The 15,208-nt window shown below is 44.3% G+C and overlaps 1 protein-coding gene across 3 annotated transcripts in view; it reads left to right on the forward strand.

The window, feature by feature from the left end:
• The window catches only part of LOC119389519 (segment polarity protein dishevelled homolog DVL-3), a 33,304-nt gene that overhangs the window by 10,211 nt on the left and 7,885 nt on the right, over nt 1–15,208 (forward strand). For all 3 annotated transcript variants that reach the window (XR_005183122.2, XM_037656820.2, XM_037656821.2), the window contains exons 7-13: nt 268–358; nt 2,530–2,599; nt 3,228–3,315; nt 5,795–5,923; nt 9,632–9,915; nt 11,088–11,222; nt 12,780–12,947. Coding sequence is in view for 2 of the 3 variants with exons in the window: in XM_037656820.2 (XP_037512748.1) it covers nt 268–358; nt 2,530–2,599; nt 3,228–3,315; nt 5,795–5,923; nt 9,632–9,915; nt 11,088–11,222; nt 12,780–12,947 (965 nt within the window). In the remaining variant the exon portion in view is untranslated. The remainder of the gene's footprint in view (nt 1–267; nt 359–2,529; nt 2,600–3,227; nt 3,316–5,794; nt 5,924–9,631; nt 9,916–11,087; nt 11,223–12,779; nt 12,948–15,208) is intronic.

Genomic DNA, 15,208 nt, shown 5'->3' on the forward strand with positions numbered 1-15,208 from the left:
ACAGGTTAATGCATTGTTAACTTGTTACCCATGTTTACTGTAGAAGAGCGCGAGAATGAAATTTTTGCTCATTAGTACACTAAAACCTGGCTGTAAGGAAGCCAACCCAGTTCTAAGCAGCACTTTTAAATGGAAAGCTGTAACGTGGATGCCGTGCTTTAAAGAATTAAATGTGTGTTTGACAGCCCGACTGATGAGAGTCGTGTTTGTTCGAGAAATCTGCAGTCCACCTCATCAGTAACCATTCCTTGAATTATGCTTTGCCAGGATTTCGACCACCACTGAAGAAAGCAGCGTGTCACGAATTTATGCGAGGCACCGGCGTAGGCGGCGAAAGAAGATGCCTCCCATGAGTCGGGTGAGAAGACGTCTTGATAATGTTGCATCTTGACATGACTTAATGCCTGCTACTGCGATATGTGTAGTTCAGTATGGTTGCACTGTTGTTTGATTTTCTGTCACTAGAAACTGTTGTGGGACTGTAAGTAGAATGGAGAACTTTGCACTGCCAAAGTTCTCAGGCCTTGTGTCGAAAGTAATTTAAAACATTCTAAGGGGACACAAGCTGGCTTTTTGTTGTCTTGTCTTCTCTCTTGTGTCCATGTTTGCATGCTCAGTCTTTTAACATGGGCTATACATTTATTAGATGTAATTTTTGCACATATGAACAGTTGAAAAATGAGACAGTCATACAGACAGTCATATAACTAGGCATGGGCGTCGGCAGAGGGGTGCAAAACGGGCACTTGATCCCCCCAAGCAACACCAACACTTGCCCCCCCAACCAGCCCACACCAGCGCTCCCCCTCTCCCCCACCACAATACAACATGGGTTTGCATCCTGTAAGACAAAATATGGCCGACGCCCATGGAACTAGGTAAGTGCATTATTGCTTTCAATAAGGTTTAGTACAAAGGTAACAACTGCACTTACAAAGTCATAAAGTGGGTGCCAATCCAGGAGTGCTTGTCTCATGACTTTGTATATTACAGTTGAAACCCGCAATAACGAAATCGGCGGGGAAAGCACAAAATTTCGCTCTTGCAGGAATTTCGTTGGTGCGAGAATGCGGCAGAAAAAACATGGAATTTACAAAAAAACACATTTTATTTCCAAAAGTCAGTAAGTTTGCTTTGGCGGGCCTTACCATGCAGCAATTTCACGCCTCTCGATCGGGAATCTCGTTTGCCACGGCACAAAGTTCGCCCCATGCATTCATCTGTGACGGCGGCACTGCGCTGTCACCAGTGCCGCCATCAAGTGCGCCTACAGGCGAACCTTTTTGCGGCTCCGCTGGATCAGCGTGGATCAGCGCAGAAGCGTGCACAGAAAGCTGCACGCAACACCGAATTCTTCGGCGATGTCCATTTTTTTGCTGCCCTTTTCCACCTCACTGATGATTGTAGCCTTATCTTCTAGCGTGATGAACTTCCGCTTTTTCGTTGGAGACGGCATCACAGGTCACGTTGCATCAAGCGACCAAGCAAACGCTCCACAAATGGCTCCACACACGCGACCATGTGTGCACAAAGCCGACAAAGCCAAGCACAGAGCCAAGCCAACGAACGAAACTCCATGAGGAATGTGGATTTGGCTACGTAGTCCGCGATAACGAGCAGGTGTTTCGGCAAGCCGTCATCATCGTCATTGTCGCCAGCTTTATGTTTTTTTGTAAACGATGATGGCGGCTGCTTCTCAAGTGCGCTGTAGCGATAGTTTTGCTCAATTTAAGTGTAGCATGAATGCATTTCAGCAGTTTTCGAATGTAGATAATGTTGCAAGAGTAGATTTGCGCACTCGTGTTTCAAAAATTTCGTTAATGAGGGACTGCGGCATGAATATCTTTCGTAGTCGCGAGTTACGAAATGCATTGACTCCTATGGGCGTTCGCCGGTGCTTCGAAAATATTTCGTTGCGGTGAGAATTTCGTTCCCTCGGGATTTCGTTATCGTGGGTTTCGACTGTATGTAGTTTAATACATACAAGATTTGTTGTGCACTGAAAGATGACAGGCCAAGTCAACAAGGGCCAGTGCACTCTTCTGTCATCTTTCGTCCTTTGCTGCAGCACGATTCCAGCGTTACTCATTCACCAACTAGCCCAGGAATGTGTTTTATTAATACTATGTAATCTTTTGCTCTTTGTATGTAGCCTTTTGCTCTGTGTTAGAATTGTAAAATATCCTACATTATAGTCTGCGCTGTTTACTTGCAGCCTGTAGTGTGTGCGCTTCTAGTGGGAGGTCACTTTTAATTGCATTCATTAAAGTAGTATCAGCATTCAGCATTACGTGTGTACGTGTGTGCCTGGCTGAAGATTTTAGGTACTTATGGTGCTGCATACCAAAAGGAAAGTATTAGTACTTGATGAATTCACAGATTCTGAAGGGCTTCATACCAGCCTAGCAACAACATTATGAATACTGCAGCGTTGCACAAGGAGTAGTTATACTAGCACTGGCTTTCAGCCTTCAACTTTGATTTCATAACCAGTGCAATTATATTATACCTCTTCACATGTGTTTTCAGACTTCTTCAATCAGCAGCATCACAGACAGCACGCTGTCACTAAACATCATCACTGTCACGTTAAACTTGGGTAAGTGCAATCTCTAAGGTATTGCCTTAATTGGTTGATGTAGAAAAATTTGCATTTGCAGCTGAAATGGTTACATTCCTGTTTTGTCATCACTAGTATGAAAAACCGCAGTTATACGTGGATCAAATTTAAAAGGGGCTTTTGTTTTGTTCTTGATATGTTAGGTATTGTGCAAGGGAAATCCAATACACATAAATTATACTGTTTTTTTTTTCTTCTCAAGTAGTTCCACAGAATGGAAATAAACAGTGAATGATTTGACTTCTAGCTAAGTATACCAAGTGCTTATGGAAGCTTCATTTGGCTGTGGTAACAAGGTCTTGGTATGCGTATGATGCCCTAGGATGTACCGAGTTTTCAGGCACTATCTGCAATGGGATGTACACGCTTGCAGCAAAAGTTTACGGGACATGGGCTCCACTGCAATCGCGTATTTCTGCTCTGTTAGTGCATGACGCTTCTCCTCTAGCAGGTAACTAAAGATCATAAAATCTACTACAGGCTGGAACATTTAATTGGGGGCTTTGTTCCCAGACAAAGCTTGAATATAGCTTTATCAAATATTTTGTCTCCCTCAAGCTGTTGGAGGGTGTACCTTGTGTGCTAAGTTTCTGTGCTCCACTTGCAGACACGGTGAACTTCCTTGGCATTAGCATAGTGGGCCAATCGAACAAAGGCGGAGATGGTGGCATCTATGTGGGCTCCATCATGAAAGGGTGAGTACAGTACAACTTCCTTCCATCTTTATTGGTAAGGGGCAAGCTGTATGAGTCATTCACTTCTTCCTTTCCTGTTCCATTAATTTTCATTACAGTAGGATAGAGGTATTAGTATAGACCAGAATTTCCAGCGCTCGTAGGGGGCCGCCATGTTTCGCCGACCGAGGCGCCGCGGTGCGAGCATTTGCTTGGGGGCTGCTGAAACGCGCTAGCGTACAGCGCGGTGCACCACGTTTGTGGCTCTCAGTAGCGGGCGATGGCAGATTCGCGAGCGCTGCAGCCGCTCAGTCTTCTCTGAATGTCGGAACGTGCATCTTCTTTCATACAACTACATTTTCGAACAGTGGAATTGTGCCAGGGAGCTTGCCAAACATCGCGAGAACGTTCAGCAACATCGTCACGAAAGTTTGAATAGTTGCAACGCCGTGCAGTTGTCCACTCTCTTTTTTTTAGAACTGTATCATATCAAGAAACGTTTTAAACTTACGCATTTGCGTATGATAACGGCCAGATGAAGCCTAGTAAGCTGTATCTTCTTTTTTTTTTCCGAAAGACAGCAGCGACAGATATTTTCGTGCCGCGCTACCGTCCGACTTTGTGCTGCACGATGGCTGTTTTGTGCTCTCTCGCAAAATGCAACGGGATGAATTTAATTAGGCGACTATTTCAGTTTTGAACGCAGAACGCTGTAGCGGAGATTACGTTTGAATCCGATAGTGATTGAGTTCGATCCTGACCAAGCAGCGCACACGCGTGCACTTTCTGTCGCGACGTGCCTCGTTCAGGATATACTTAACTGCAATTGAAGGATCGCCCCTGCAATGACAAGATCCCTGTCACACGGGCACTTTCGATCACAATTGAGCCGGATCAGGATTTATCGCCTCGACCTTCCTTTGCTGTCACAGTAAAACTTCGTTGTTATGAAACCACAGGTCGACATGCCTCGCGGCTATGAGGTTCAAAATACATATCTTCTATAGACATGAAGTTGTAAAAAGTGAAACAGTTCGTTACATCGAGGTTTACCTGCGCCTTTTTGAACAAATTTACAACCAAGGTGGTCGCATTTTGGATTTCAGAAGCAAGATTAAACAACCGCGTGTTCAAATTTCTGTGCATGTTAATAACTGAAGCTTTTTTCCACTCGGCAGCTGCGGTGGCGCCTGTAAGTCTTCAGGCAAAATTAAGAAACATTTGTTAATTGGCTTCGCAGTTTGAGAAAATATCTGGTGAGGTGCATGAATACTGTCTTTCTCAATTCAAGATTCGTCGTTGTCGTTCTAGTAATTCAGTTTATTATTATTTTTTTTTCATCCAGCAGGTGGTCCTGTTTTAACCCATACACTTGCAGTGCAGCCCTTTGAATAGGTAGAAAATATGGCCTCCTGAGCAAAAGCACCAGCTCACATATTACTTATCGAAATCAAGGGCCTTGAAAACGTCTGGAATACACGCTGCACAAACACAAGCCGCTCGTGTTCCCGTGAACGTCGCAGGTCTGTTGCATCAGCCGCTTTTTGTCTCGGTGTTCGGGCACCCAACGACGGCGCAGTGCCACCCGGACGAATTTTTATACATTGCACTGCCGTTCCGAGTGTGCGGCAAGCAAGCAACTGAGACCGCAACTTTCTAACAGCTCTGAAAGCACTGACACAAGCGAACACACGACTCAAGCGCGGCTATTACCTCCCGCCATCAGCAGCCCTCGCCGTCGTCTGCACCACCAGGCGGCGCCTGGTGTCGAGAGTAGCGGCGAGGCTGACACTCGCGCTACGAGGCTAAGAAAAATCTGGTGTATAGTAGTCGCTCCGTAAATCGTAAATACACTCCTGCATACAGAAGATGACAAGAAACAAAATGACATCAAAGGACAAGATGATTGTACCCATCATATGCATTAGCAACCTTAGTGTGATTAGCAATCTTTCGAATTACTGGTGGGACAGTTGGAGTTGATATGTTACAATGATTATTGTGTCCCTATGTCGTGTGCTCATGCTATCCATCATCAGAGGTGAACGTACTACAGTGTGATATGGCTGGTTGTTTTGTGTGCTGTTCTCCTGTGTGCCCTGTGCTGGTGGATGTGCTATCTCAAGTTTTGTAGATGTATCGAAGCAAAACTCAACATGGTGGAACTTTTTTTTTTCCTATAACCAGTCCGGAAAGTGATCAGCTTGGTTCAAAATAACCATGGGGTGTTTGTTAATGTTTGACATTGCTGGAGTTTCCTTTCCTATTCAAATACAGCTTGTCCGGGACAAGACGTAAAGTTTGAACTATCTGTAAATTAGAACTTTGATAGATGGGTTGATAGCAGAGCTGCATCTGGGGCTAGCTGTTTATAGATACTCATGGCTTTTTACCATGTGCATTATTTTGAGATTCTACTGTTATCACACTCTTCGGGCAACTTGCTGCAGTCCCCGACCTTTTGCCTATAAGTAAGATGAGAATCTATTACTTGTTGCAGGGGTGCTGTTGCATTGGATGGTCGCATTGAGCCAGGTGACATGATACTTCAAGTGAACGACATCAACTTTGAGAACATGAGCAACGACGATGCTGTGCGAGTACTACGAGAAACTGTGCAAAAACCTGGGTGAGTTATCATGCGTCAAAACAACTGGAAAAGTGAAAAAATCAGCCTGTTCCGTGTACTTATGTTGCCGTGTAACTGTTGTGGGGTCTTGAGAGCCGGGCTCATAGAATACGCGGACACAGTTCCACCACCAAGCAACAAACGAACACATTAAATGCTTTTACAACGGCAAGCTCGCCACCCAAATATAGTGCATAACTAGTAACATGCTAAATAACCAAATACATAGTGCGAATATGATACACAGAAAACATAACACATACAGAACAGCATAACACATACAATGTAGTGCGACTGCGGTTTTGCCGACGTCCGGCTCACCACGAGGGCCCGTGAGCCCAACCCGTGGAATCACTCACGCACCTCGCCGAGAGCCGTTCATCGACGCACGCTGCCAAACCCCAAAGGGACCGAGTGCTCATCTACGCGCACCAGCGTAATCTCGCCCCTTCCAGGTGGCGCTAACGGCGTCACGACAGCGCCATTTCTCGCTCGGTGGCAAAACTATCACCACGTTAACTATGACTTCCGCCGGACACGCATAAGCCATGAGGCGAAAACGACTACAGGGGATGACAGCACCCCCACACTGTTATGGTAATGCTTTAAGGAACACCATATACAGGGTCTGTCTCAAAAGTTCCCAGAATTTTTGTTTTATAAATAGTTTATTCAGTATCAGTTTACAGTCTTTTCAGAATTTTTCAAAGTACTCTCCCCCTGGTTTGATGCACCATTGCCAACGCTTCACCCAATCATTGAAGGCACCCTGGAAGCCGTCAACGGGAACCTCCTTCAGTGAGGTCGTCACAGATGCTTTTACAGTCTCCAGCATCCCATGTCAAGTTCCTATCACGGTTCTTTTGATGATTGGGAACAGAAACAGATCTGGTGGTGCCAGATCGAGGCGTTACGGTGACTGGGGCAGTGTTGCCACACACATTTTAGCCGGCAACTCGTAGACAGTGAGCGCGGTGTGGGTTCTCCTTCATTTCACTCGTCAGTGCTTCTGGCACCATTTCCGCGCAGACTTTGCTCAATTGAAGATCCTCTGTCAAAACACAATGAATGATTTTTTTGGGTATTGTACACTCCTCTGCGATCATCCGAACACTTGATCGCCGGTCCTTGTCCAAAACATGACGCACTTTTTGCACCGAGTTGTCCATTTGTGACTTTGACAGGCATTCCGAACAGTCGTCGTCATTGACAGAGTCCTGACCTACCTGGAACCTCATGTGCCACATGAAAGTTTGGCTTTGTTTCATCGCGTCGTCACCGTAGGCTTTCTGAAGCACTTTCAGTGTCTCCACCCCGTTTGTACCCAGTTTCACACAACAATTGATTGCATGATGCTGCTCCAAAAATTGGTCCATTTTTTTTTCTCAATGAGGGTGCAGATACCTCTGCGCATGACCTGCCAACAACAACTGTTCGCAGGCAACCGAAACCAGACTCGTTTTGAAGCTTATATCCTCCACTAACTTCTCTGCCTGAAGCGCCGCCCTGCCAGGCGGTGTTGCCGGCTACCAAAAAGAATTCCGGGAACTTTTGGGACAGAGAATGTATAGTCATATTACATGCCTTTTTTTTTTCAATTTCGTTACGCACACAGTAAAATTGCTAATCACAAATGTCTGATTAATCTTTTTTTTTTTTGCATATTTGTCCTTGGCATCTTTATTCAGTGCAAGGTTGCTTCTGCTAGCCTCCAACAGCTGTATTACCTCTCGTACACCAAAATACTTTGCAAGGAGTAAAAATTTAGTTTGGACATATGTACTGCAGGGGCACATCACCAGGTCTCATTGCAAATTCTGGTTAGTCACTGGAAGTTGTAATGTGCCATCTGAGAAGCGTTTTACCAAACTAATTTTTCAAACTCATTCATTATTCGACATGTTAGAATAAATTTAATTGTCCATCACCATGCCTCCAGGAGGCAAGCTTCAGTGCCACAGTGGACACTCTGTCATTGTTGCAGCTAGCATCTGCAAGCAGTGTAGTGCACTTGCGTTCACTGAAGTGGCAGAACAAAGGGAGCATGTCATGTTTGCATGATGAACCCCACATTTTCTTCTTCTTCTCTCTCTCTCTCTTTCTTTTTCTCTTTCTATTTTGTAGAGCTGTGCGAATAGCAAAATTTTGGGTGCAAAGCGAATTCGAATATTGAAGTGTGAGTGCAAATCGAATCGAATATTTTTCGAACATTTCTCGAATATTTTTTTAATACTTCGAAGCGAAATTGCAGAAAAAAAAGTTAGAGAGGATTCCTAAGCATATTCTTATGAGATAGCAACATGAAAGTGTTTCTTTTCGCTAGGTTGTTGAAGCATTGGCGGGATGGTGCTTCATAGTTGTCTTATCAAAAATGAGGCAATGTAGAGGCCAAATTCTATTTATCTACATGATTTGGTGCAACCAAAGTGTTGCCGACGCCGACAACACTTTACATGTGATAGGCAAAGATGCCATTTCCTCAGCCTCTCCTCCTCTTTCAACTTCTGTGGAAGCCCAACTGATGTGGCGGACAAGGGTGTGCTCCCTTCAAGTCCGGAGTTCCAAATCTGCCTCGTAGATGTTGATATATAAGAACATCTGAATTTTTGGGTGCTAAAAAGCTTCGGCTTCCAAATTTTCGGACTTCCTGCCCAAATTTCAGGTCCAAAACGGCATTAATTGAGCCTCCACCGCTGCCACATCTTTCATATCCCATGTTGGAGCCAGCGTTTTCTTGAGTTAGTACATTTGCGACTGTAGCAGAGCTTGAAAGGCCGCTTTGCCGCAACACCGGGGTGTGATGAGGTGAAGAATATTGAAAATCTAGGGACTAGTTCCAATCGGACGTTGTCTCTTGGTTAAACTCTACCGTAACGGAGCTTGAAAGGCAGCTTTGCCGCGATACCGGAGTGTGATGAGGTGAAGCATAGTGAAAATCTAGGGATCACTTCCAATCGGACGTTGACTGTGTCTTGGCAAAGCTCGACCGTAACGGAGCTTGAAAGGCAGCTTTGCCGCAATATTGGGGTGTGATGAGGTGAAGCATATTGAAAACCTGAAGAGGTCACTTTCAATCGGACATTGACTGTATTTGTTTTTGGGAAGTTCGAATAGTAAAATTCTAGTGCGAATCTAATGTAATCTCAAACACTATTAAAAAAATATTCGAAATTTCGAATATTCGCACACCCCTACCATTTTGCTTCTAGGTGCACTTTCAGTGGTGTGATTTTGTATTCTGCATTGGTGCAGAAACAGCCACTTGCATAGTTGTCCACATTTCGCGACTGGTCTGGCCACGCACGTGCAGAACTACAGGCCAGTTGGGAACGTTTGAACAAGTGCCTGTTACATAGACGTATGTGCATCGTATCTTTAAGTCTTTCTTGAAGTGTGGCTCCCGCAAAAAGAAATTTTCACAGCATTCTAATTGAAACTTCAACCGTTTTCACACCATGCAGGCATTTCATGATTTGAAGACACAATCGCTACTGAGTGATCTTTGGGCCACATTTGTTTGTTTGCAGTGTGCAAATCTGGCGAGGAGCCCTTTAAAAGGATGATGAAGGAGAAACAAAACATTGAACAACGGACTTCATTTGACGTTTTTCGCATAAATGCCCCAGCATTCTGTAAAACGTTGTTGAATACAAAGTGTTGTTGGAAGGACATAGGTACTATGACTGCATGTGTCGTGTGGCCTTGCAGTCCCATCAAGTTGGTGGTAGCCAAGTGTTGGGACCCCAATCCCAAGGGCTACTTCACCATCCCACGCACCGAGCCCGTGCGCCCCATCGACCCAGGAGCTTGGGTGGCTCACACAGAGGCCGCACGTGGCTCTTCCTCGGCGGTTGGCCACTCGCGGCTTTCGCTGGCCCCGGGACCTTCACTCCGCCAACCACTGCTTTACGATGGACCCCTGAGGCCTCCATCTGTTTCCACCCTCACCTCCACTTCATCGTCGGTCACTTCATCGGTGCCCGAGTCAGAGAGTAAGTGCACAGTGCTGACCGGTTCTGCCACCGAGCTGTTTAAAATACTTAATGAACACACCATGCAAAAAACACGAGGACCAGAATGAAACGCTTAAGACAGACAAGAGCAAGCTATCAACTAAATTTTATTTGAAGAAACATGAATACTTATACGTGAAAAAAAAAAACACGATGTAACCATCGTGACGTCATGAAACCTCTTAAGCGACATTAAGGCAATCCCTTTTTCTGCAAGTGCCACTGACACGCAACTAATGCACATGCCTCCTGCGTGCGCAATGTAAAAATCTTCGAGAATCTCCCTCTCTAATCTATTTCCCGATTGTGCCCAAAAGTTTTCCATTTACAAGTACATATTCACATTTCTTCAAATAAAATTCATTTAATAGTTTGCACTTTTGTGTTCTGAGCATTTCCTTCTGGTCCTTGTGTTATTTGCGCAGCATATTCATTAAGTATGTTACATCAACCATAGCGCATGGTTCTACAGCTAGTCTCTTTTAGTGTGAGAAAATTCCAGAATGATGATTTTAGACATTTGTTCTTTTCCGTTGCTGGAATGTTTGTTGCTGTTAATATCCTATTGCCATTGAGTCTTGTCACTTCCTGAATGTCCCCATGCCGAGTTTTTTACCTGACAATAATGCCAATAAAGTGAGGCTGGTATCAGAGTTCCATTTCTAATTGCAACTGCTGTAACTGATTAGTCAGTTTCTGCCATTGCATGGTCATACAGTATTGTAGGTGACGCACTATAATCGGGCATCCTTGTAACCCAGATACTGTTTCATTGCTTCGCTAAACGTCTTTGTAAAGAGGCTAGCTTGTTGGCAAATAAAACTGAATATCTGGTCATCATGTCCTTTATGAGTGTGTGGCATTTTTTCGTGCCATTCTTTAGCTTAAATTGTTAGTAAGCTTTTGCAGTGTCTGGTGCTGTATAGGTTTTCAGTACTTGCTGCCAAGGCAGAGCTACCATAAAAAGTTGAGCTAACTGGTAGGTAGTGATTTTGGTCGGCACATTGGAATTGAAGAAGGAAAAAAAAAAACAGTTCATGGTAATCTTTACCTCAAGCTAGACCTTCTAAACCGTTGCCTTACGACTGGGCAAGCAAGCCTGTTTTGTCTTTAGGTGGCTGCAGTGTGACCAAGTTTCTTATGTTTCACAGGGCAGCTACAGGAGCCATTACTGACTGTAGAGACTGACATGGAGACAATCGTGAAAGCCATGGCAGCTCCCGATTCAGGACTGGATGTGAGGGACCGCATGTGGCTCAAGATCACTATACCGAAGGCCTTTATAGGTGAGCAGGAAGTGCTAGCCACTCAAAGAAAACTAAAATGGGTAATGCAAGCAGGTCTATCACAAATGCCTTCTACTGAGACAGTGTTAGCTACAACCTCATGGAATACTAGTAAGAACAATGTCTTGTCAGCATAAATTCTTGCATTATTATACAGTCAACTGCCGATTTTTCGGACATGCTCGAAAATTCGGACACTTTCGCGGCACTGTTACACGCCCCATAGACATCAGTGTATAAAAAGTCCAAAATTTCAGGTGCTGAAATTTTTCTGTGTGCAATTTTTCTGACTTTCTGTCCAAACTGCACGTACAAAACGGCATTAATTGAAGCCCCCCACCTCTGCCGCGTCTATCATCTCGTAGGTTCGAACCAGCGCTTTTGTGAGTTGATTTGCTGTGCAGCCGTAGCAGTGTCCGAAAGTGAGCTTTGCCGCAAAGTGTGTTATGAGGTGAAGCAGACCGAAAATCCGAAGGAGCCACTATCGCGGCACAGTGCGGCAATGTCTTTACGGATAAGCAACGGAAATGCACGAAGGCATGATGGTGGCAGGCGTCAAATGCGCCAGTATGACTTGATCGATGACAAGTTGACAACCCTTTATGATAAGCTTCTTCAGCTAACTGCTCGGTAGTGCATGTGGCCCAGCGTAGTTCTGAGCATTACTAAACGCGGCATGCCGCCATTCATGCTGCCTTTTTGTGCGAGACTGCTAAGTGCGCCACACAGATGCACTGCCTTCACAAACGAAAGCAGCTCACCATCGCCGCAACCGTGTGCGGTCAGGAAAGGAGTGGGTATCACGAACACTTTCATGGCAAATGCGTGTGTACAGTACAGCAAGCACCCCAGCAGTGGCGGCGTAGGTCAGCTTAGTTGGCGACATGTTGCACACAACTAGGAACGATCGGCTCATGCAGCTGCAAATATTGCGTGTCAGCAGAGTACAGTAGCGCATCGTACACGTGCGCACATGCATCGGGGAAAGCAGGACGAGTCGTTTGCTCATCCAGCACAGCCTTTGCGTTCCGCGTCATCATTTCCAGACGCTCCATGCAAGAGAGCCGTAATTTTTTCGGCGTTCTGATGGTATCAGCAGTACTCATCACGAGATGCAAATTTGCAACTGGCGGTTGGCACGTAGTTAAGCGGGTTCACAGCAGGTTCTGAACATATTCACGGGAGCCTGGGCGCGCACCAAGATGCCTGATAAGTGTACTGGGAGGCATTAAAGCTGTTTCGTACGTGGCTCTGGCGATTTGACTGCTTAAGTGGAATAAAAAAAGCATGAATCAGTATTTTCAGACGATTTTGCTGTCCGTAGGAAGTCTGAAAAATCAGACGTTGACTGTATACCTCATAGTCCAAAGGGCATGTTATTACCAAGTGAAAACCTTATAAATGGCATTTCCACGTGTCTCAATTTTGTGATGGTTGACAGATTGAGCGAAATTGAAACGAGAACTTTTTGCTGAGAGCTCAGAGCAGCAGGATGAACTTCCTTTCTTGTTTTCTATAATGGTTGAGTAGCTTGACTTGTATGCTCCTGTGCTGCAGGGGTGGATGTGGTGGACTGGCTCACAACGCACGTGCAAGGCTTTCAAGACCGCAAGGAGGCCAAGAAGTATGCCAACCAGCTACTCAAGGCAGGCCTCATCCGGCACACTGTCAACAAACTTTCCTTCTCTGAGCAGTGCTACTATGTGTTCAGCGACCTTTCCCTTGGTAAGTGTATGTAGGGGAGAATCTGGTCATCAGGAGCTTTGTTTCCTTGCATATAGCATGTCATTGCTAATTTACCAGCCGACTGTTTCTATTCTGTACCACAGTCACCATGACGTGAAAGCAGAATATGAAAGATGCTTCAGTTTCTACACGCAAAATGTTCACACTTGGCACGCAGTGTAAAGGTGTATTCACATGACGGATGTGATCGCGGACATTCGAATCCGTCATGTGACACAAGATGTGATTCAGACTGCTCCACAGCCAGCATTCGTTGACATGACAGGAGAAGGTTTCGATATTTCTCGCCAATGATCTCAACTGTGATTTGGTCGCTGTGAATTCGCAAATCGCTTCACTGGACTGAAGGAGCACCACGGGAATGGGTGACATATGGTAGTGTGTGGGGATGGCCGAATAGTAAGTTTGAGGTTCGAAGCGAATTCGAAGTGAATAGTGAATTGGTCGAATAATTTTGAATCAAATAGTTCGTATAGTGTACATCCCATATTATTAAGAAATGTTAGCATTTTTGTCATGACCCAACTAACTTGCACAATATTTTTAAGAATTGGAATTATGCATATGCAAATGTCACTTTTTTGTTTGAAGTGAGGTAAAAGCAACTTTGAATAGTAGCAAGATTTGTATAGCAGTAGGGTGCAAGTTATAACTGGTGGGTCATTCCATGCCAACTGTCCCAGTCTGGGCGCTCGACAAAAATCGATTTCTCTGAAAAAATCTGAGAAAATTACACACATATAGACATTAGTTCTACAGTATTTTCCCAAAATATTTTGAGCGGCAAAAATTTTTCGGGCACGTGAGCGCCATTTGAACTTCTCGATATGGTGGAAAACCAGGTACGAAAGAAAACTTCGCTATAACTGGACCGTTTCACGCATTCATTCGAAACTTGCTTTTTTGTGTTTTTAGAGCATCGCGCTTTTATTATAGGACAGTTGCTAAGAGTAGCTTTATATTTTTCACTCCTTGGCGCGTAGGTAAAATTGAGTAAGTTGCTGCGTTTTCGGGAATTTTTTTACAAAAGACGATTGTAGACCAAGTACATCAATTATTTTTATAGAAGTGTCCATAACACGTACTATCTCCTAAAATTTTTGTTTTGCCTATATGTGGCGCACAAGCTCTAAAATAAAATCCTAAACTTGGAAAAAACGCTACATTGGCCTGTGTTCAGACGTATGTAGCACCCTGAGGTGGTCCAAGAAAAAATAAGCGGAAAAGCGCATACGATTGAGAATTACAGCACCTTCGTCCACAGAAAGTTTAATCGAAGTAGTTTTTGTTTTAGTGAAGAAAAAAATTTTTGAAGTTTAGTCCCACCATTGCATTATTTTGCTATGGGGGCAGTACAAACCGACTGAATTTACTGCGTAAAAAAAGAGGCAGTGTATTCGTAGCACATGGTTTTCAGTTCCTTTTGTTAGTACTTTATAATATATATTACATATCAAGGAGATGATAAACAGAGGTAAAATATAACAATACCATTGGCTTAGATGCCGAAATTCCCCAATAATGAATCACGTTACTTATTGCATGCGGCTCTGAGAATCAATTGGCGTCAAAATAAGTTAAGTCCAGAGTTCATGTAAACCGGATAAAGGAGGCATGAGCGTGGTCATTTATAGCGGATCCAAACGGAGTTCATCAAAGTATTCCGCAACGAACGGCACATGATGTGACAACGCGCCGCGTATTCACGCATTCCGTTTGTCGTCCGTGACATTACGGACGGGATATGCCAAGGTATTTTTCACATCGTTATTTGGATGGTTGCAGACAGCAGGTTTTGGTTAAAGTAGAATTTGTCTGTCTGGTGGCATGCATTGCTTTACAGCTGTTATGAGATCACAACAGCCTATTTTTGTGGCGTAGTTGTCCGGCGCCACCACCTCCGCCTCCGGTGTGCGTAAACAATGCAATAAGTAACGCGATTCATTATTGGGGAATTTCGGCATCTAAGCCAATGGTATTGTTATATTTTACCTCTGTTTATCATCTCCTTGATATGTAATATATATTATAAAGCCCTAACAAAAGGAGCCGAAAACGATGTGCTACGAATACACTACCTCTTTTTTTTTATGCAGTAAATTCAGTCGGTTTGCACTGCCCCCATAGCAATATAATGCAATGGTGGGACTAAACTTCAAAAATTTTTTTCTTCACTAAAACAAAAACTACTTCGATTAAACTTTCTGTGGACGAAGGTGTTGTAATTCTCAATCGTATGC

The sequence above is a fragment of the Rhipicephalus sanguineus genome, chromosome 4 (assembly GCF_013339695.2).
Source record: "Rhipicephalus sanguineus isolate Rsan-2018 chromosome 4, BIME_Rsan_1.4, whole genome shotgun sequence".
Taxonomy (NCBI): Eukaryota; Metazoa; Arthropoda; class Arachnida; order Ixodida; family Ixodidae; genus Rhipicephalus; species Rhipicephalus sanguineus.